At 38.8% G+C, this 23,638-nt stretch overlaps 2 protein-coding genes across 5 annotated transcripts in view; one reads left to right on the forward strand and one right to left on the reverse strand.

Moving 5' to 3' along the window:
* Nucleotides 1-5,659, forward strand: part of lctlb (lactase-like b) — a 21,561-nt gene extending 15,902 nt beyond the window's left edge. The window contains exons 14-15 of one of the 4 annotated variants that reach the window (XM_062061098.1): nucleotides 340-416; nucleotides 5,371-5,659. In XM_062061098.1, coding sequence (XP_061917082.1) covers nucleotides 340-404 — 65 coding nt within the window. In that variant the 3' untranslated portion in view covers nucleotides 405-416; nucleotides 5,371-5,659. Of the gene's footprint in view, nucleotides 1-339; nucleotides 417-5,156; nucleotides 5,202-5,370 lie in introns of those variants that run through there. The other 3 variants (XM_062061096.1, XM_062061099.1, XM_062061097.1) reach the window with 3 other exon arrangements.
* zwilch (zwilch kinetochore protein) lies at nucleotides 5,338-21,771 on the reverse strand. Its single transcript, XM_062061100.1, has 18 exons — nucleotides 21,613-21,771; nucleotides 21,442-21,484; nucleotides 19,040-19,132; nucleotides 18,824-18,951; nucleotides 18,506-18,693; nucleotides 18,338-18,417; nucleotides 17,189-17,344; nucleotides 17,045-17,116; nucleotides 16,876-16,969; nucleotides 16,752-16,804; nucleotides 13,821-13,914; nucleotides 13,644-13,723; nucleotides 13,398-13,554; nucleotides 10,808-10,836; nucleotides 10,598-10,734; nucleotides 10,435-10,530; nucleotides 8,465-8,580; nucleotides 5,338-5,816 (listed from the first exon to the last, which is right to left on the reverse strand). Exons 1-18 carry the CDS (start codon nucleotides 21,660-21,662, stop codon nucleotides 5,728-5,730), a joined length of 1,755 nt encoding a protein of 584 aa, XP_061917084.1. The 5' UTR covers nucleotides 21,663-21,771; the 3' UTR covers nucleotides 5,338-5,727.
* Between the last annotated feature and the right edge of the window lie 1,867 nt (nucleotides 21,772-23,638).

The following is a 23,638-nucleotide window of genomic DNA, read 5'->3' on the forward strand; positions in this document are numbered from 1 at the left end:
AATAATGTAAAATTAATGAAAACATTTGTGACACTGCCTTAAAGTAGAATGATACTCAGTAGAGCAAAGACCTCCACCAAGGCTATTTCGTAGCCCTGATTGGGATCAGTATCTACACCTTCATATTCCGTTTTTTAAGATTAAATCAGAAATTGATTACAAAACATGTTCAGTCTCAGAATGTTGATTACGGAAAATACTGGATCCGCAACAAAATCTTTGCAGTTTTTGTGTAGTCCTTATGTGTCCTAATTGGCAGAGGTACAGTAAATGTAGCAGTATCAGTACTACAACCTGGCAAAGAAAATCTGAGACATCTTTTTTTGTTTGCCCCTCCAGCTAGAAGAAAAGCCACGGAACATGCAGAAAAGCCAAGGGTTTGGCCTGTGCATGATGAAGTTTAAACTTGATCGAGGGTACAAATCGTCACTGTCATGAAATGTATCTTTTTGTGGTTGTTAATATTACTAACATGTATGAAGTGTGTCACCTAACCACTTTCAAGTGTTTTAATGGATTTTGAATAGGGCTTGAAAGTGTGACGTAGTAAACACAATGCATTGTGGGTCTTATGGGCCTCTGAATAGCTTATTTACACGGCAGAATGAAAGGCTAAAGTTGTGTTCTTTTCTTTAACAAGTTCAAAACATGCCACGAACGTTAACTGCCGTAACAAATGATCGCTTCAGGTAAATAACGACTTGGTGAGAAAGCCAGGGAACTAGGCTTAGTGAGCTAATAAAGAGACGGGGATAGCCTGGAGCCCGAGACCATCAAACATGACTTAACGCCATCACAATTTTTTTTGTCCTGTCCAGCTTCTCAGGCAATTCATATAGTTGATGTACCGGTAGATGCCCATGTCGGCTGAACAAATGTACTTTACAAAAGACAAGTGTGGGATACTTCTCTTGTTGCCTTATTTGCATTTGACTTTATTAGATGTATTTATATTATCATTTGGTGTATTATTTTCTGAGACGTAGCACAGTGATTAAAAGGATTTAAAGGCCTACTGAAACCCACAACTACCGACCACGCAGTCTGATAGTTTATATATCAATGATGAAATCTTAACATTGCAACACATGCCAATACGGCCGGGTTAACTTATAAAGTGCAATTTTAAATTTCCCGCTAAACTTCCGGTTGAAAACGTCTATGTATGATGACATATGCGCGTGACGTCAATCGTCGAAACGGAAGTATTCGGACACATTGTATCCAATACAAAAAGCTCGGTTTTCATCGCAAAATTCCACAGTATTCTGGACATCTGTGTTGGTGAATCTTTTGCAATTTGTTTAATGAACAATGAAGACTGCAAAGAACAAAGTTGTGGGTGGGATCGGTGTATTAGCGGCTGGCTGCATAAACACAAGCAGGAGGACTTTGACTTGGATAGCAGACACGCTATCCGACGCTAGCCGCCGACCGCATTGATGATCGGGTGAAGTCCTTCGTCGCTCCGTCGATCGCCCGAACGCAGGTTAGCACGGGTGTTGATGAGCAGATGAGGGCTGGCTGGCGTAGGTGGATAGCTAATGTTTTCAGCATAGCTCTGTGAGGTCCCGTTGCTAAGTTAGCTTCAATGGCGTCGTTAGCAACAGCATCGTTAAGCTTCGCCAGGCTGGAAAGCATTAACCGTGTATTTACAGGTCCATGGTTTAATAGTATTGTTGATTTTCTGTCTATCCTTCCAGTCAGGGGCTTATTTCTTTTGTTTCTATCTGCAGTTAAGCATGATGCTATCACGTTAGCGCCGTAGCTAAAGTGCTTTGCCGATGTACTGTCGTGGAGATAAAAGTCACTGTGAATGTCCATTTCGCGTTCTCGACTCTCATTTTCAAGAGGATATAGTATCCGAGGTGGTTTAAAATACAAATCCGTGATCCACAATAGAAAAAGGAGAGAGTTTGGAATCCAATGAGCCCTTGTACCTAAGTTACGGTCAGAGCGAAAAAAGATGCGTCCTGCACTGCACTCTAGTCCTTCACTCTCACGTTCGTCATCCACGAATCTTTCATCCTGGCTGAAATTAACGGGGTAATCGTCGCTTTCTCGGTCCGAATCGCTCTCGCTGCTGGTGTAAACAATGGGGAAATGTGAGGAGCCCTTCAACCTGTGACGTCACGCTACTTCCGGTACAGGCAAGGCTTTTTTTATCAGAGACCAAAAGTTGTGAACTTTATCGTCGATGTTCTCTACTAAATCCTTTCAGCAAAAATATGGCAATATCACGAAATGATCAAGTATGACACATAGAATGGATCTGCTATCCCCGTTTAAATAAAAAAATGTCATTTCAGTAGGCCTTTAAATGTAATAATGGGCTTGTTTTTTTATGGAAACCTGCTTATGAAATTAGGCTGGGCACCCTCACTTCATCTCGAACACATAAAACAAGAAAACCGCAGACTACGTGCAATTAAACGTATGCACTGGTAAAAAATTAACTCCGTTGACGAGATATAAACAAGTTTGGCTTTGACAATGGCGACAATCTACTCAAATCTCTTGTCCACTGGATGTGCTCATTTGCATCAATTCCACCAATTTTACTTATCTTTTTGAAGTAGCTAGAAGAGGGTATACCGTATTTTTCGGAGTATAAATCGCTCTGGAGTATAAGTCGCGCGGGCCGAAAATGCATAATAAAGAAAGAAAAAAACATATATAAGTCGCACTGGAGTATAAATCACATTTTTTGGGGAAATTTATTTAAAAAAATCCAACACCAAGAATAGACATATGAAAGGCAATTTAAAATAAATAAAGAATAGTGAACAACAGGCTGAATAAGTGTACGTTATATGAGGCATAAATAACCAACTGAGAACGTGCCTGGTATGTTAACGTAACAGTCATTCAAATAACTATATCATATAGAACATGCTATACGATATTTTACGGTAATGTGTTAATAATTTCACACATAAGTCGCTCCTGAAAATAAGTTGCACCCCCGGCCAAACTATGAAAAAAACTGCGACTTATAGTCCGAAAAATACGGTAGTTTGTCTTGATGTGGTCCATTGATTTTTTTATTTTGTATGATCCATTTGAATCCAGTTTGTTGCTCTCTCTCACATTGCCGCGGGTACAGTACAGGCATGTAAACAAAAGCTGTGGCCAACAAAAATGGCTACTGCGGCCCCACAATGCATTGCAAAGTGACATGCCCTTTCGAGCCCGATTGAAAAACCTTTGCGTATGAGGGATTTCACAACATAATCACACAATTTAGGGGTGTCTCGTTACAACTTTTCCACTTCCGATACAATACTGATATTAACCGATACGATATCACCTGTAGTCATATTTACTTTTAATATTTTGTAAGGTGAAATGTTACAAAAGAGAGTTTACTGTATTTTTCTGATTATAAATCACAGTTTTTTTTCATAGTTTGGCCGGGGGTGCAATTTATACTCTGGAACGAATTATGTGTGAAATTATTAACACATTACCGTAAAATATCAAATCATATTATTTATCTCATTCACGCAAGAGAATAGACGTACCGGTAGAAGAGGAAGCGGCGCATTGTCTACCTTGGGAGTTGGCAGAGTTGTTTAGAAGCGACACAGAGGAAGAAGATTTTATCGGATTTAGCGATTAGGAGTGACAGATTGTTTGGTAAACGTATAGCATGTTCCATATGTTATAGTTATTTGAATTACTCTTACCATAATATGTTACATTAACATACCAGGCGCGTTCTCAGTTGGTTATTTATGCCTCATATAACGTACACTTATTCAGCCTGTTGTTCACTATTCTTTATTTATTTTAAATTGCCTTTCAAATGTCTATTCTTGGTGTTGGCTTTTATCAAATAAATTTCCCCAAAAAATGCGACTTATTTATATATGTTTTTTTCCTTCTTTATTATGCATTTTCAGCCGGTGCGATTTATACAGTAAATAAAATGACTCAAACAGAGAACAATGGCATGTATGAAAAACACTAATCTATTCATTATTAACCATCTTGAATTGACTTATACTATGACCTAGTGGCCATAATAATTAATTAAGTAATAACGCAATCATGCGAACACATTTGTTACTGGATATTTGTTAATGCGCCTCTACCTAAGTAATGTGCAACTATCATTTGTGATACTTGTTTCTATACACGGTTGTCACCTTTTAGATAACATTGCTTAATCAAGACCACTTTTCATGTGTCTAGCCCATGTACCGTATTTTTCGGAGTATAAGTCGCTCTAGAGTATAAGTCGCACCGGCCGAAAATGCATAATAAAGGAAAAAAACATATATAAGTCACACTGGAGTATAAGTCGCATTTTTGGGGGAAATTTATTTGATAAAAGCCAACACCAAGAATAGACATTTGAAAGGCAATATAAAATAAATAAAGAATAGTGAACAACAGGCTGAATAAGTGTACGTTATATGAGGCATAAATAACCAACTGAGAACGTGCCTGGTATGTTAACGTAACATATTATGGTAAGAGTCATTCAAATAACTATAACATATAGAAAAACTATACGTTTACCAAACAATCTGTCACTCCTAATCGCTAAATCCCATGAAATCTTATACGTCTAGTCTCTTACGTGAATGAGCTAAATAATATTATTTGATATTTTACGCTAATGTGTTAATCATTTCACACATAAGTCGCTCCTGAGTATAAGTCGCACCCCCGGCCAAACTATGAAAAAAACTCCGACTTATAGTCCGAAAAATACGGTACTATTGGGTGCTTACTTGTTATGTAGCTGGTAGATCCTGATGGCCTATAGCCTACCATTTACCTTTTTGTAAATTAACTCACTAAAATACAAAAAAAAACAACCTTGTGTGATTATTGAAAAACATTTAGCTGCTTTGCACAAGTAAACGCACTGCAAGACTGCTTGTATCAGAGCACAATTTTAAATGAAAGCCGATTTTTTATTGATATCAGACCAATATCAATGTCAGATCAGGACACCCCTAACTAAAGGATAAAAGTGAGGAAGTTGATTGCTATAACAGTTTTGCTTGGTGGTAGTGCAAAGCTGCTTGCTCTAATATGTCCTAATAGATGCATGCAGTTCTCAAAGGGTTATTAAATATTGCTAATTTAAATCATTTATATTATTGTTAATCAACTCTGAGTCATTTCTCTTTTTTTAATAGAAGAACAGCGGAGTACTGCTGCCAATATTCTAAGACTTATACATGGTAAGACATCACCAAAGTAAAACAAAATATTAACAATTATGATGATTGCACATAATTCTTGTGAAAAAAACCCTTTGAGTTCTGTGCTTAAGCATGAACATGATTTATTAGTAAAACTAGGTAAATGTGTTGCACACCAGTTGCTAATAGATGTGTGTGTTCTTTCCAGACCCACTGACCAGCCACATGGAGATGGTCACAGAGATTGTTGTTCCAACTGTGTGCACACTCTCCATTTTACTGAGTGCCATCTTCCTTATGTTCCTGCTGCAGAGGCGGAACTAACAGAAAGAAAAAGCAAAGTCCGCAATACACAACCATGAGAAGACACACACACACATTTATTTTTAAGTGAAGCATATATTTAATGAATTGGGTGTGTGAACTAAAATACAGTAAACAATTTGGATTGAACTTCATTTTGATGTGGAAATGAAAACTTCTCATTAAAAATATTGCTGTGAAAAATATCCACACTTGGTGATTTGTGAATTCACTTAACTTTCTTAACTAACACGGTGTGAGTTTATGCAAAGTTGACAAGGCTGCAGCACACCAAGGTGGAGAAGTAGGCAGCTTCCATGTTGTCTTCGTTCACTGTTTCGTTGGGATGAACTACAAATGAAACATTATAAAAGTAATTTTTTAGTACAGTATTTTATTTTTATTTTTTTAATATACATTTTTATTTATAAAAAATACATACAAAACTAAAATAAAGTGAAATACGTATTTATCTTAAACAATAGTCATTAATACTATCTATCCAACAGAAAACCGTGTGGCCTCTGTTTTAACTCACATTATGGTCGGCAAATATATTTTTTATTGCTGTATAAAATGGATCAACATACAAACCCTGTTTCCATATGAGTTGTGTTAGATGTAAATATAAACGGAATACAATGATTTGCAAATCCTTTTCAACCCATATTCAGTTGAATGCACTACAAAGACAACATATTTGTTGTTCAAACTCATAAACTTTTTTTTTTTTTTGCAAATAATAATTAACTTAGAATTTAATGGCTGCAACACGTGACAAAGTAGTTGGGAAAGGGCATGTTCACCACTGTGTTACATGGCCTTTCCTTTTAACAACACTCAGTAAACGTTTGGGAACTGAGGAGACATATTTTTGAAGCTTCTCAGGTGGAATTCTTTCCCATTCTTGCTTGATGTACAGCTTACGTTGTTCAACAGTCCGGGGGTCTCCGTTGTGGTATTTTAGGCTTCATAATGCACCACACATTTTCAATGGGAGACAGGTCTGGACTACAGGCAGGCCAGTCTAGTACCCGCACTCTTTTACTATGAAGCCACGTTGATGTAACACGTGGCTTGGCATTGTCTTGCTGAAATAAGCAGGGGCGTCCATGGTAACGTTGCTTGGATGGCAATATATGTTGCTCCAAAACCTGTATGTACCTTTCAGCATTAATGGTGCCTTCACAGATGTGTAAATTACCCATGCCTTGGGCACTAATACACCCCCATACCATCACACATGCTGGCTTTTACACTTTGCGCCTATAACAATCTGGATGGTTCTTTTCCTCTTAGGTCCGGAGGACACGACGTCCACAGTTTCCAAAAACAATTTGAAATGTGGACTCCTCAGACCACAGAACACTTTTCCACTTTGTATCAGTCCATCTTAGATGAGCTCAAGCCCAGCTGTTTCTTTTTTTTTTTTTTTTTTTAATGTCCTGCCCAGCTTCTCGGGCAAATCATATAGCAGATGTAGATGCCCATATCGGCTGTTCAGATTTACTTTACAAAAGAGAAAAGTAGGATACTTCTCTTGTTGCCTTACTTGTATTTTGACTTTATTAAATGTATTTATATTATCATTTGGTGCAGCCGGGCCGGAGCAGGAGGGGATAGAAAGAGAGAAAAAGGAAGACAGAGGGGGGAATTGTGGGGACAAGAGGGGGAATAGACAGAGAGACGAAAACAACAACAGCAAACACAACAACAACAACAACAACAGAGCAACATCAGCAAATACGACATGTACAAATATGATGGTAAAAGTAATAGTAAATAAGCAGTTAGCGAAAATAAAAAAATAATACAGAAATGACAATGAGCATTATTACACTAAAAATGGAGCAATATGAATACCAATAGAAATAGTGCTATTGAAAATAAACAATACCAATACTTTACCTTTATTATCAACAATACAATTGTTCAAATGCAACAATACATATACGTAATGATAACTTGTGATACGAAAGAATGCAGAAAAATGGAGGGGAAGAAAGAGAAGCAACCTACATTAACCTTGTAGATTGTTATAGTAACAATAGGTTAAGCTTTGTCAGTGTGCCATGTGTTATACCCAGTTTACCCTAGGGCAACAACGTTAATATATGTTTGATGAAACTTGATTATGTGCATGAGTGTATGTGTGCATATGTACTTGTATATGTACAGTATGTGTATATGTGTGCTTGTACAGTGAATGTATATGTACAGTAGCTGTTTCTGGGTGTTGTTGATAAACGGTTTTCGCCTTGCATAGGAGACTTTTAACTTGCCCTTACAGATGTAGCGACCAACTGTAGTTACTGACAGTGGGTTTCTGAAGTGTTCCTGAGCCCATGTGGTTATATCCTTTACACACTGATGTTGCTTGTTGATGCAGTACAGCCTGAGGGATCGAAGGTCACGGGCTTAGCTGCTTACGTGCAGTGATTTTTCCAGATTCTCTGAACCCTTTGATGATATTATGGACCGTAGATGGTGAAATCCCTAAATTCCTTGCAATAGCTGGTTGAGAAAGGTTTTTCTTAAACTGTTCAACAATTTGCTCACGCATTTGTTGACAAAGTGGTGACCCTCGCCCCATCCTTGTTTGTGAATGACTGAGCATTTCATGGAATCTACTTTTATACCCAATCATGGCACCCACCTGTTCCCAATTTGCGTGTTCACCTGTGGGATGTTCCAAATAAGTGTTTGATGAGCATTCCTCAACTTTATCAGTATTTATTGCCACCTTTCCCAACTTCTTTGTCACGTGTTGCTGGCATCAAATTCTAAAGTTAATGATTATTTGCACAAAAAAAATGTTTATCAGTTTGAACATCAAATATGTTGTCTTTGTAGCATATTCAACTGAATATGGGTTGAAAAGGATTTGCAAATCATTGTATTCCGTTTATATTTACATCTAACACAATTTCCCAACTCATATGGAAACGGGGTTTGTACATTCTATTCAGATATTTGATATAAGCATGGAAAGGACAAACCTGTTTCAAGGATTACATGATTCACCAGTGGTCTGTCGCTGATCTGTAACGACGTCTTGACTTCGCGAAGACCTTGCCCACTTGACAAGTCCAGTCCCCACACACCTGGATTCTGTCTGTAAGTCAAGCCAGGTCCATTTTACTTATGCATGGTGAAAACATGTACACACAAAAGTCAATATACTCTATTAAAAAGTAAAGTTACTAATATATTGGGAATTATTCCCAGTGATGCTAAAGAGTCAGGGTCTCAAGTGAGCTGGAGCCTATCCTAGGTAACAGTGGCAGAGGCAGACTACACCCTGAACTGGTCAAAAATGGCCAGTGAGTGAAAATGGAAACAAACACAAGTACGAGGAGCGCATGCAAACTCCACACACAGCATACTCAGTACCATCTGGCTGTTATGTACTAATCTCACATGTTACCAGCTGAGCAGTATTGGACAGGCAGAATGCTGGGTAGAGCTTTTTCTATTGTATTACAACAGTAAATTGTATTTTTAAGTAAGAAATATTTAGTTTCTCCTCAGAAAATAGACTGAAGCATGTTTCGGGAGGATGTTTTGTGGTGTTTTTTTGCTCAAAATCAATTCATTTGCCTTCAAACGTAAGTTAGTTTAGCAGGTTTTTCTTAAGTTCATTGAAACAAAACACATACAGTCGTGCTCATAAGTTTACATACCCTGGGAGAATTTATGATTTCTTGACCATTCTTCAGAGAATATGAATGATAACACAAAAACCTTTCTTCCACTCATGCTTAATGGTTGTGTGAAGTTATTTATTGGCAAACAACGGTTTACTCTTTTTAAATCAAAATGACAAAAGAAAGTACCCAAATGACCCAGATCAAAATTGTTCATACCCCAGTGACTTTGATCTGATAACATGCACAAAAGTTGACACAAACAGGTTTGAATGGCTAATCAAGGTTCCAATCCTCACCTGTGACCTGTTTGTTTGTAATTAATGTGTGTGTATAAAAGGTCAGTGAGTTTCTGGGCTTCTGACAGACCATTGCATCTTTCATCCAGTGCTGCACACATGTTTCTGGATTCTGAGTCATGGGGAAGGCAAAAGAATTGTCAAAGGATCTGCGAGAAAAGATAATTGAACTGCATAAACCAGAAAAGGGGTATAAAAAGATATCCAAGTAATTGAGAATGCCGACCATGCAGCCCATTTTTCTTCAAGTGCCTCCTTATTGTGCATCTTGAAGCAGCCACACCACAATTTTTCAGAGAGTCCTGTATTTCAGCTGAAGTTGTTTGTGGATTTTTCTTTGCATCTCCAACAATTTTCCTGGCAGTTGTGGCTGAAATCTTTGCTGGTCTACCTGAATCCCTCATTTTCCACTTCTTAATCAGCGTTTGAACACTGCTGATTGGCATTCTCAATTACTTGGATATCTTTTTATACCCCTTTTCTGTTTTATGCAGTTCAATTACCTTTTCCCGCAGATCCTTTGACAATTATTTTGCCTTCCCCATGACTCAAGAATCCAGAAACATGTGTGCAGCACTGGATGAAAGATGCAGTGGTCTGTCCGAAGCCCAGAAACTCACTGACCTTTTATACACACACATTAATTACAAACAAACAGGTCACAGGTGAGGATTGGAACCTTGATTAACCATTCAAACCTGTTTGTGTCAACTTTTGTGCATGTTATCAGATCAAAGTCACTGGGGTATGTAAACTTTTGATCAGGGTCATTTGGGTACTTTCTTTAGTCATTTTGATTTAAAAAGAGTGAACACAGTTGTTTGCCAATAAATAGCTTCACACAACCATTAAGCATGAGTGGAAGAAAGGTTTTTGTGTTATCATTCATATTCTCTGAAGAATGGCCAAGAAATCATAAATTCTCCCAGGGTATGTAAACTTATGAGCACGACTGTAACTGTTGAAGAGATCAGATTTGTGTGCTTTAAACCAGAGAGTGAAACAATAAATGATCTTCCTTACTTCTGGTAGAAATGGCTGATCAACGCTGGTTTGATTTGCAGGTTAAACTCATGCGCCTCGTCATATGGCGACGTTTTGTAGTGCTGTAAACACGATCTATAAAAGTATGGTTAAATACACATGTGCTTCTAAATTATTGCAATGGGCCATCAATCTGACTTACTGTGTGAAGAGGAAGAGCCTGGCATAGGGCAAACCCAGGAAGGTGCTGCAGGTAACAATTATTTCCAGCAGATGGTGCAGTTTCCTCAGGCGGATCACCTGCTCCTGCAGATTCACCTCTGTGCTCAAGTAATAATGCTGTGAAGTAAAACAGGCATCGTGAATACCTTGTCATTTATGGCAGAGTTGATGGTAAAATGTCACAGCTTACCAAGTTGTTCAGAGTTGTCAATTCTTCACCTGAAGAAAAAAATACAGGATAAATTAATGATTAAATAATTGTTACAGTGGATGGAGCTCAACTTTTCGTAGTGGACATCAATCACGTTGTGCAACATTAGGGCATGTCCACAGCAACAAAAATACTTACAAATATCCATTTGTATGTACGTTTTGGCCTCTTGCCCACACGCAAACGTATACTTTTGTCCTTAAAAACTGAGTGTGGAGAGGCGGGGCCGGCAGTCCGACAGCGAGGCAGGGCACACCGGAGCCCGCTCCAAGATGGTGGCAAGGAGGCGTGGACGGCGAGTGAGCAGCGAGGCGGGGCGCGCCGGGAGCGACGCCGCAATCATTATAAGGTGCGTGGATCGTGCAGCTGGGCACAAAGTAATTATCCTCTCGCACTGTATAAAAGGGCGGCAGACGTAAACGTCAGGGAGAGAGGCGGAGAGAAGAGAAAGAGCCAACGAGAAGCGGATGCGGAGCGAGAGCGAAAGAGAGCGCAAGGAAAACGACGACGCACGCAGCTGAAAAGCGGGAGCGGAGAAGCGAGCAGGAGAAAACGGCAAAGCTGAAAGGCAACTCGACAGAGACTTCTCTTATTGCAAAATAAAGAAGTCTACACCTGCTCGCAACATGTCCTTCCTTGGTGGTCCATGGAACCCGCACGACAGCACAAAACTGTCACACTGAGACTTATGAAAAGTCCATCCAGAGTGAACTTTTAAAAACTCCGGCTTCAGCGTGTGTGTGGACGAGTAAAACGCATCTTTTAGGTTTGTGTTAATAGGAATATGCAACATTGTCATTTTTAAACCTTATTTCACAACAGAACATGACTTTACCTATGTGTGTTGGTTTCATTTCATGCAGCGACTTATAACACACACGAGTGATCCAAAAAAAAATCTGTGTTTCTTGGGCTCCATGTCCCAGATTTTCCAAAGATAATGTACACATCATTGTACAAAACCCAAAACTAGTGGAGTTGGCACGTTGTGCAAATCGTAAATAAAAACAGAATACAATGATTTGCAAATCCTTTTCAACCTATATTCAATTGCAAGGACAAGATACTTAACGTTCGAACTGGAAAACTTTATTTTTTGCAAATATTAGCTCATTTGGAATTTGATGCCTGCAACATGTTTCAAAAAAGCTGGCACAAGTGGCAAAAAAGACTGACAAAGTTGAGGAATGCTCATCAAACACTTATTTGGAACATCCCACAGGTGAACAGGCTAATTGGGAACAGGTGGGTGCCATGATTGGGTATAAAAGTAGATTTCATGAAATGCTCAGTCATTCTCAAACAAGGATGGGGCGAGGGTCACCACTTTGTCAACAAATGCGTGAGCAAAATATCCAACAGTTTAAGAACATTTCTCAATGAGCTATTGCAAGGAATTTCGGGATTTCACCATCTACGGTCCGTAATATAATCAAAAGGTTCAGAGAATCTGGAGAAATCACTGCACGTACGTGATGCTATTACGTACCTTCGATCCCTCAGGCGGTACTGCATCAAAAAGCAACATCGGTGTGTAAAGGATATCACCACATGGGCTAAGGGACACTTCAGAAAACCACTGTCAGTAACTACAGTTTGTCGCTACATTGTGGCTTCATAGTAAAAGAGTGCGGGTAGTAAGACTGGCCTGCTTGTAGACCAGACCTGTCTCCCATTGAAAATGTGTGGCGCAATATAAAGCCTAGAATACCACAACGGAGACCCCAGACTGTTGAACAACTTAAGCTGTACATCAAGCAAGAATGGGAAAGAATTCCACCTGAAAAGCTTCAAAAATTGGTCTCCTCAGTTCCCAAATGTTTACTGAGTGTTGTTAAAAGGAAAGGCCATGTAACACAGTGGTAAAAATGCCCCTGTGCCAACTTTTCTGCAAAGTGTTGCTGCCATTAAATTCTAAGTTAATGATTATTTGCAAAAAAAAAAAGTGGTTTCTCAGTTTGAACATTAAATATCTTGTCTTTGCAGTCTAATCAATTGAATATAAGTTGAAAAGGATTTGCAAATCATTGTATTCTCTTTTTATTTACCATTTGCACAACGTGCCAACTTCACTGCTTTTGGGTTTTGCACATCTAATATGTCACTATTGACGAACACAGGTATTAAAAATGCACCAAGTCAGCTGTGGCTGCTTTTCGGACTTCTGATGCGCAAGACAATCCGTGAATGTGTTTTTATGTGGACACTGTTTTTTTTTTAAAAACGCACTCCTGTGGCTGGAGATCGTTTGAACTCCGCAAATTGGTTTTGGAAAGTATTCACGTTCGCGTGAACAGAAAATTATTGGACACTGAATATTGTCCAGGGTGTACCCCGCCTTCCGCCCGATTGTAGCTGAGATAGGCTCCAGCGCCCCCCACGACCCCGAAGGAAATAAGCGGTAGAAAATGGATGGATGGATGAATCAAAAGTGCCTCTATTGGTGCCAGATAATTGGTCCCATTGTGCTGCAAATGCTTTAAGACTAAATTAATCAAAAATGACTTCCACTTAACAAATTATTATGTTCATACCAAGACACAACACAATAAATCAGAATGTTGTTTACCAATGAGGTAGTTTATGTAATCTTTCCTCATCTTGTCCATGCCCATTTCCAGTAACATCTGGACAGGCATGAGGCCTGTGAGTGACACATGCTCCATCTGCTGGTGGTAGGACTGCAGGATGAGCTTGCTGAGGGAGCTGTTACTGTCTCTGTGAATCTGATGGGGGTGCAAACAATACAAATAATCGAACATCAACCAAAAAGTCAAAGCACTTTTCTGTGAAGACCAACTGAGAAAGGCCAAACCCAAGGTTTGATGTCGCCATTTGTCAAAGCCTCGATGACCAACTTCAGGCTGTCTGTGATGTCTTGATATGATGTCACACCTGAAATATTCACATTTATTAATCACATCCTGAAATGTTGCCAAATTTACGTACAACCATCTAAATGTTAACTTCTCTAATGCAGAACTTGACATACTTTTTCTCATGCGGACCCACAACTGCTCTACAAAATCCAAATCGCCTCGCTCCAGGAAAGAGTCGAAAATGCGAGTGTCGCTTTCAGGCTTTGGCTGTGTCGCATTTGAAAACAAAAACACAATTGATGAGGCTTTTTAACAACACATTGGAACAGTTTTCCTTTGCCTGGAGCATCATAGCAAAAAGATAAAAGCGGATTAAAAATAATAGGCATCGAAGAAAAAAAGCAAGAAACCAGATAAGAACAAAGATATTACAGTAAAAAAAATACATACATTTAAGACCAAAATTATTCATATGCATATTTTTGGGTAAATATTTGTAGCTGTAAGTTGTGTTGGGAATGTTAATGAAAAATATTGCAATGTTGTTTTTTTATCTTGTGAAAATTATTCACAATTTTTAGCAGAGGCAATTAATCTTTGCAAAATTGGAAAGGATATTGGTGACATGTTTAACAATGGATATGGATATTATTTAGTCAAAATGTTACATAAAAATATATTTTAAAAATATATAAATAATTCTTGACAAAGCATTTTACAGTCTCTATTCACATGTCATTTGAAGAAGTGGGAGAAATAATCGATTTTAGATGCATCGAAATTAAGACATGGACGATTATAAAATAGATTAGTAAACGTCAATAATCAATTTATTTATTGTAAATAAAGTAATGCACACAGTTCTAAAATTTGGCTGACTCCAGCGAGCCACTTTACTGAGAGCTCGTTTATTTTAGGCCACTTACATTCCACTTTTGCACACTTTCCATTAATTTAATAAATGTGATGCAAATTAATTTAACTGTTTCTTGTTACAAAGGCACTGTTTTTTTAAAGTTGCAAGTGATAAACACTTATTTAGTGAAACAAAAAAAATGGTAAAACTGCATCAATATACATAAATTTAAGATGCATCAATTATCGATTTTTTATCGAACCGTAGCTCCTGAATCGTAAGGTGCCCAAAGATTCCCACCTCTAGTCATTTATGTCTACAAAAAATGACATACATTTGTACTGTAAGTACAATGTCGCTGTGCAATGAAAAGTTCACTGATTTTTCTTTCTATCCCCACAAAATAAAATGCCTTTTTTGGAGATTAAAAAAAACCCAAAATAAAACATGTACCGTATTTTTCGGAGTATAAGTCGCACCGGCCGAAAATGCATAATAAAGAAGGAAAAAAACATATATAGGTCGCACTGGAGTATAAGTCGCATTTTTGGGGGAAATTTCTTTGATAAAACCCAACACCAAGAATAGACATTTGAAAGGCAATTTAAAATAAATAAAGAATAGTGAACAACAGGCTGAATAAGTGTACGTTATATGAGGCACAAATAACCAACTGAGAACGTGCCTGGTATGTTAACGTAACATATTATGGTAAGAGTCATTCAAATAACTATAACATATAGAACATGCTATACGTTTACCAAACAATCTGTCACTCCTGATCGCTAAATCCCATGAAATCTTATACGTCTAGTCCAGTGGTTCTTAACCTGGGTTCGATGGAATCCTAGGGGTTCGGTGAGTCGGGCTCAGGGGTTCGGCGGAAGTCAAGACATACCCGACTCATCGTGTAAATAAAAACTTCTCCCTATCGGCGTATTACGGATACGGCAACAGCAGAAGTCACACTGATTTGCAGGTGTGTAATTTGTTGTGAGTTTATGTTGGTTTTGTTGTTTGAACAAGGTGATGTTCATGCACACTTCATTTTGTGCACCAGTAAAAAAACATGGTAACACTTTAGTATGGGGAACATATTCACCATTAATTAGTTGCTTATTAACATGCAAATTAGTAACATATTGGCTCTTAACTAGTCATTATTAAGTCCTTATTAATGCCTTATTCGGCATGACCTTATTATAACCCTAACCCTCTAACCCTGGCCCTAACCCTCTAACCCTAACCCTAAGCAAATAACTCTAAATTAAGTCTTTGTTACTTACAAATATGTTCCCCATACTAAAGTGTTACCAAAAACATATAAGTGTCTTGAATTTGAAAAAATATATATATATACCGTAATTTCCGGACTATAAGCCGCACCTGACTATAAGCCGCACCAGCTAAATTTAGGGGAAAATACAGATTGCTCCATATATAAGCCGCACCCGACTATAAGCCGCAGGGTTTTCATGTGTAATTACCGTAGTATATAGGGGTTCCTGCTACCACGGAGGGGATTGTCGGGACAGAGATGACTGTTTGGGAACGCAAAGCGTCCCATTTATTAACAATAACTCTTTCAATCATTCAATCAAACTTTCACATCTTTGACATGGCGAACAGCATTCGTGCAGAGTACAAATAATACAACGGTGCAAAGTAATACAAAGTGCTCGCCTGTACGTTATCAAAATAACCAGCCTACCGGTATATGAAAAGTCAGTCTTTAATCATTGTGTCATCGTCTTCCTCCTGCGTACTAAAACCACCGAAATCCTCTTTGCCGGTGTCGGAGAAGAACAGGCCGTAAATAAGCCGCACCGTTGTATAAGCCGCAGGGACCAGAACGAGGGGAAAAAGTAGCGGCTTATAGTCCGGAAATTACGGTATTTTTTTTATTTTTTTTCACTAAAGAAGGGTTCGGTGAATGCGCATATGAAACTGGTGGGGTTCTGTACCTCCAACAAGGTTAAGAACCACTGGTCTAGTCTCTTAGGGGAATGAGCTAAATAATGTTGTTTGATATTTTACGGTAATGTGTTAATAATTTCACACATAAGTCGCTCCTGAGTATAAGTCGCACCCCCGGCCAAACTATGAAAAAAACTGCGACTAATAGTCCGAAAAATACGCTTTGGACAGCAACAATACAGAAAGGATAGATACTGCACCGGTTATTATGACAATATTGAGACACAAAAATCACCAGGTAACTAAAATGTGTGCTGTGTGTATACAGTACCTGTGCTGGTTTTGAAACATGCTCCTGTTGGGACTTTGCAGTGTTTTGTATATCTTAACAAAAATTAAAAAAGGAGGATTATTGTAAAAAATATTTTAAAAGTGCAACAGCCCCTCACAACAACCTTCAATATAGTCCTTGGTCAGTTCCATAGCTGACTTCCTTTCCAAAGGATCCAACCACTCTGTCTCGCCAGTTCTCAAACCATCAGCAAGAACCTGCCAGAGATCAGACGTTTACCTCCTTGGGGTGTGTTTTGCAAACATTTCATTCTTACGCTGCTGGAGGCACACCTGAAGAAACTGCAGCTCCCTGTACATCTCAAACATTGGACTCCTCATCTCTCCACAGGCAACTTTGATATTCTGCAACATTTTAGAGCAAGTTTGCATTATGTACGTGAAAGAAGGTTGACTTTTCCGTTGAGCACTGCTTACCAGTGTGGCTGTAGAGGACAGCGGCGGTGTCTCGAGGACACTCTCCACTTGGCTCCACTTGAAATCCACTGTCACACTACTGTTTGATTCTATTGTAGTGTTTTCAACTACACTGGAGCCAAACAAGATGAAACGGGCACTTCCTTTAATCGCCATCTAGAGTCAATGACAAGTGTTTACATTCAGTGACAGAAAAATACAAAATGAATGATTTAATGCTAATTAATCCAACATTATTATTCTGATCGCAATAGACCAGACCTGGGCAAATAAAGGCTTGGGGGTTAAGCTTTTGAACCTGGCCCACCGGACATTCCCAAATTTTTTTAGATCTTTAAGATGGAAACTGTAGCTGCCATTATGATATGATGTGCAGTGATGTTTTCAAATTACCATAAGTCTTGGACTATACAAAGTATTTCAATGGTTGGAATCTGCGCTTTTGCATGATATACTAGTTACTATGGTAATCTAAGTCACAGCAGCTCAGACGAGGCACCAAGCAGTGTGGGTGGGGAGCGTTTCCACAGAGTGTTTACAAAGCGAGCCTGAAAATGCAGGTGTCAAGGACAGACGTGGAAGGAGATTTTTGCAACAAAGTTCTAAAGCTTAGTGATATATCAGATATATCCGATTGTATGTGGGGGGTTTTTTAATACCCTTCGCGTTGATATTTCATTGCGTTTGTTGCATTTTGCTTAATTGTAAAATATGTCGATCGAGAGGGGGTGTGACGTTCATATGTTGTAAATATTCAGTGTTTTATCGTTCATAGTTAATATTGTAAATCCCACATTCTTTATTTTCATGTACATTCTGGGTGTCTCATTCAGTAAAAAAAAATTAAATTCCATTCCGTTTTTTAAGGCGGTCTGTCATAACCTTTTTAGCATTCAATCAGACATTATTGTGAGGTTTTGTATTAGTGTTCCTAAAATTAGGTATACCGGCCCCCAGACACATTTTTTTCTCTAAATTTGGCCCCCCGGGTCAAAATATTTGCCCAGGCCTGCAATAGACTCATCTGCAACGCCTCTGGCAATGCATTTCAAAAGTAATTGTGATTAATCACAATGAATCCACATCAACCCTGAGATTAATCTGATTAAATTTGAATCGTTTGACAGGACAAATGAGACGTTTGCTTACCGTTGATGTTTGATGCCGTTTCTTGTGCTCCCGTTTCACCTCGTCTAAAGTCATGAGCTGTTTTTTGTTCACAACGGCGCCTTTAAAAAACAAGCCACAGTTAGGGTTCTTATTTACATGATCGGTAAAGCATCATACAAACAGGAATGAAGTTAAAAGACTAAACACCTTTGCACGTGACAGAGTATAATTTGACACCAGACACTTTGTTCCCCATGTATACTCCTTGAGCTCCAAGCCAGGTTGTCTGGGCTGGATCTGACATGTCACATCGTATCCACAGCGGTAGTAGGACATGATCGTCCACAGCATGAACGTTGGCATTATGGGATAATGTGTACCAAGACAGCAACTGCCTTTACAAGGAAAACGTGTTTACAAAGACAGAAAAAGAGTATTGACATGGTAACTTGTTTTGTTCCATTGTCACGTCTTTATTTAGTGGTCCATTGTGTAAGACCAATTTAGCTGAAAAGCAATAGTCACCTTGCTTTTCTGATGGTGAGTGGCTGTGGTGCCAGATCAGTCTGGAGGGCAGTGAATGCATCGCCATTAGTGCATGTTGATGTCTCAAGCCTTGCCTCATCATCATCAGAGTCATTTAGTCTGAGGACCTGAAGTGAAAGCCAGATGAAAACGTTAAAATCCTCGCTTTACAGTCAAGCAAAATGTTATTTCGTCTGCAGATTTAACGGTGCTCACTGCTTTTTCACAAATGAATACTTCTTGGTTCCCACACTCCAAATCCAGCACTGCAATACTGTCACCGTTCCTCTTCAATATTTGGATATTGTCCTGTAAATTATATATATTCATCTTAATTACAAACCCCGTTTCCATATGAGTTGGGTAATTGTGTTAGATGTAAATATAAACGGAATACAATGATTTGCAAATCCTTTTCAACCCATATTCAATTGAATGCACTACAAAGACAAAGTATATGATGTTCAAACTCATAAACTTTTTTTTTTTTTTTGCAAATAATAATTAACTTAGAATTTCATGGCTGCAACACGTGCCAAAGTAGTTGGGAAAGGGCATGTTCACCAGTGTGTTACATGGCCTTTCCTTTTAACAACACTCAGTGAACGTTTGGGAACTGAGGAAACACATTTTTTAAGCTTCTCAGGTGGAATTCTTTCCCATTCTTGCTTGATGTACAGCTTAAGTTGTTCAACAGTCCGGGGGTCTCCGTTGTGGTATTTTAGGCTTCATAATGTGCCACACATTTTCAATGGGAGACAGGTCTGAACTACAGGCAGGCCAGTCTAGTACCCGCACTCTTTTACTGTGAAGCCACGTTGATGTAACACGTGGCTTGGCATTGTCTTGCTGAAATAAGCAGGGGCGTCCATGGTAATGTTGCTTGGATGGCAACATATGTTGCTCCAAAACCTGAATGTACCTTTCAGCATTAATGGCGCCTTCTCAGATGTGTAAATTACCCATGTCTTGGGCACTAATACACCCCCGGTAAAGAATCTGGGTAATATCTTCGACCCAACTCTCTCGTTTGAGTCACACATTAAGAGTGTTACTAAAACGGCCTTCTTTCATCTCCGTAATATCGCTAAAATTCGTTCCATCTTGTCCACTAGCGACGCTGAGATCATTATTCATGCGTTCGTTACGTCTCGTCTTGATTACTGTAACGTATTATTTTCGGGTCTCCCTATGTCTAGCATTAAAAGATTACAGTTGGTACAAAATGCGGCTGCAAGACTTTTGACAAAAACAAGAAAGTTTGATCATACTACGCCTATACTGGCTCACCTGCACTGGTGCACATCTCTGCGCTGCTGACCCGTCTCCGCTCGGGATGGTTTCCTGCTGGCCCCACTATGGGCTGGACTCTCGCTGATGTGTTGGATCCACTGTGGACTGGACTTTCACAATATTATGTCAGACCCACTCGACATCCATTGCTTTCGGTCTCCCCTAGAGGGGGGTTGGGGGGGGTTACCCACATATGCGGTCCTCTCCAAGGTTTCTCATAGTCATTCACCGACGTCCCACTGGGGTGAGATTTTCCTTGCCCGTATGTGGGCTCTGTACCGAGGATGTCGTTGTGGCTTGTGCAGCCCTTTGAGACACTTGTGATTTAGGGCTATATAAATAAACATTGATTGATTGATTGATTGATACCATCACAGATGCTGGCTTTTCAACTTTGCGCCTATAACAGTCCGGATGGTTCTTTTCCTCTTTGGTCCAGAGGACACGACGTCCGCAGTTTCCAAAAACAATTTGAAATGTGGACTGGTCAGACCACAGAACACTTTTCCACTTTGTATCAGTCCATCTTAGATGAGCTCAGGCCCAGCGAAGCCGACGGCGTTTCTGGGTGTTGTTGATAAACGGTTTTCGCCTTGCATAGGAGAGTTTTAACTTGCACTTACAGATGTAGCGACCAACTGTAGTTACTGACAGTGGGTTTCTGAAGTGTTTCTGAGCCCATGTGGTGATATCCTTTACACACTGATGACGCTTGTTGATGCAGTACAGCCTGAGGGATCGAAGGTCATGGGCTTAGCTGCTTATGTGCAGTGATTTCTCCAGATTCTCTGAACCCTCTGATGATATTACGGACCGTAGATGGTGAAATCCCTAAATTCCTTGCAATAGCTGGTTGAGAAAGGTTTTTCTTAAACTGTTCAACAATTTGCTCACGCATATGTTGACAAAGTGGTGACCCTCGCCCCATCCTTGTTTGTGAATGACTGAGCATTTCATGGAATCTACTTTTATACCCAATCATGGCACCCACCTGTTCCCAATTTGCCTGTTCACCTGTGGGATGTTCCAGATAAGTGTTTGATGAGCATTCCTCAACTTTATCAGTATTTATTGCCACCATTCCCAACTTCTTTGTCACGTGTTGCTGGCATCAAATTCTAAAGTTAATGATTATTTGCAAAAAAAAAAAAAAAAATGTATCAGTTTGAACATCAAATATGTTGTCTTTGTAGCATATTCAACTGAATATGGGTTGAAAAGGATTTGCAAATCATTGTATTCCGTTTATATTTACATCTAACACAATTTCCCAACTCATATGGAAACGGGGTTTGTAAGAAAACCAACCAGAGAGAGAAAAATACCTCATAAGTACACGAATCGCTGTTTTTATCCTCTTGAAGCGATCTATAAACAGCAAAGATAGCATTAGCAATGTTGGTGTTAGTAACACAGTTAGGAACACGTAACTGTACATTCAAGCTAAAAGCGTTTCTACTGTAGACGAACAATCATTGATTTAAACACGAACTTACTTGAGCGTGCTAAAAAACGCCTTGACACTTGAAAGCACCTTGGAGGCCATCGGTACTTTTCACAAGAACGACAAAATCAAACTTGGTCGCTGTTGTTTTCCTTTCAACCGTCGCGCGCTCTCTTTCTTCTTCCTCTTCTTCTTCTTGTGATTTTTATGGCGGTTGGCAAGCAACCTTGTGGTGAGCATTACCGCCACCTACTGTAATGGAGTGTGGATCGAGGTGGCTTCCTACTCTAAATTCTTTTATTTAACCCAGTGTTTTAAAAAAAATGGTGTATTGCTTTATAACCTGTGTGTTCTGAGTGCAATCCTAATATATCTTCCACTGCTAACCTTATATTCTCTTTCGCTAACTTATTTCCCAGTATTTCCCTTTCTCTATTATATTTTCTACAATGTATTAAAACATGTCTTACACTTTCTATCTGTTGGCAAGAATCACACAGTACTGTAGCATGTTTCCCCATCAATTTCAATGAACTATTTAGATATGTATGTCCTAATCTCATTCTAGTAATAATGTCTTCTTCCTTCCTATTTCTATTGCCTCCTCTCATTACACCAACTCTCCTCTGGACTTTGTAATACTCTCTACCTTTTGTTTCCTTATTCCAATTATCCTGCCACTTTTTATTGTGTTCTATCTTAATGATGTTCTTCACTTCTTCTTTACTGTGCTTAATCTCCATGTTTACTTCTGTTTTAGTGGTTGCTTGTTTTGCGTACTTATCCGCTAATTCGTTCCCCTCAACTCGTACATGAGCAGGAACCCAAAGAAATGTTACCACACCTCCCACTTTATTTATTCTGTAGACTGCCTGAACTATTTCATAAACTAAATTGTGTCTTGTTTTTGACGCTATGTTTTTTATGCTAGTCAATGCACTGCTGGAGTCCGAGCACACGACTGCTTTTCTTGCTTTATTTTCTTCTATCCAATGAATTGCCGTATAAATTGCTACCAATTCTCCCGTAAAAACAGATAATTTATCACTAATTCTTGTATTTAATACTATGTTTCCTTGTGGGATAACAGCTGCTGCTCCTACCTTATTATTTATAGTTTTTGATGCATCTGTGTACACCATGATGTTGTCTAAAAACGTTTCCTCAATCCATTGTTCTATCTAGTAACTATTTAAATTTCTATTCTTTAGTAATTGCATGTTTACATTTGGGTTTTCATACATCCACGGTGGTATTGCGGGGATTGGGACTGTAGGGCTAACTTTAATATTATCAATTTTAACTTTATTACATCTGTCTCCTATTATCCACCCGAAACTATTCATTTTTTTCTTCTCTTTTTCTTGGCAGTTTAGTAGCACTTGATGGGTTGGATGTCCTTGCTTGGACCCTTTTAAGTTTGCCCAATAAACTACTGATAGTTGATCTCTCCTCATATCTAAAGGTTTTTCATTCATCTCTACTTGTAATGCTGCAACTGGGGATGATTTAGTAGCTCCACAACATAATCTTAAAGCCTGTGATTGGATTCTGTCTATTTTCCCAAGTAATGTTTTTGAAGCAGATTGATAAATCATGCATCCATAATCAATAACAGATGTAATTAAACTGATGTATATTGCTTTCAATGTCTGCCTATCAGCCCCCCAGTCTTTACCCCTCAAAGCCCTCATTATATTTAACACCTTTTTACTTTTCTCCACTATTTTGCTGATATGGGTTGACCAGTTAATATTTTTATCAAACCATATACCCAAATATTTAAATACTTGTACCTCTTCTATATGTTCTCCATAGAGTTTAATTTGGATCTTGTTTTGTACTTCCCTCTTTGTAAAATGTATGACTTTTGTCTTTCCAACAGAGAATCCTAAACCCCACGCCGTTCCCCATTCTTGAACATTATTTACCGCTTTTTGAATCTTCTTTTCTATATGATTGGTATTTCTACCTCTCTTCCACATCACTCCATCGTCAGCAAACAGTGCCACATCCACTAACCCTTCCACTTCACTAAAAACTTAATTGATCATTATTGAAAATAATACTGGACTTAT

Source organism: Entelurus aequoreus, linkage group LG10 (assembly GCF_033978785.1).
Source record: "Entelurus aequoreus isolate RoL-2023_Sb linkage group LG10, RoL_Eaeq_v1.1, whole genome shotgun sequence".
NCBI classification, from domain to species: domain Eukaryota; kingdom Metazoa; phylum Chordata; class Actinopteri; order Syngnathiformes; family Syngnathidae; genus Entelurus; species Entelurus aequoreus.

Bases quoted from the DNA above. Each gene is read 5' to 3' on its own strand.
- zwilch (XM_062061100.1), bottom strand. From the start codon at position 21,662: ATGGCCTCCAAGGTGCTTTCAAGTGTCAAGGCGTTTTTTAGCACGCTC. The intron at 19,133-21,441 runs GTATTTTTCTCT...TATAATTTACAG, and splicing joins GCGATTCGTGTACTTATGAG to GACAATATCCAAATATTGAA. The intron at 5,817-8,464 runs GTTTGTCCTTTC...TTTCATTTGTAG, and splicing joins TCATGTAATCCTTGAAACAG to TTCATCCCAACGAAACAGTG.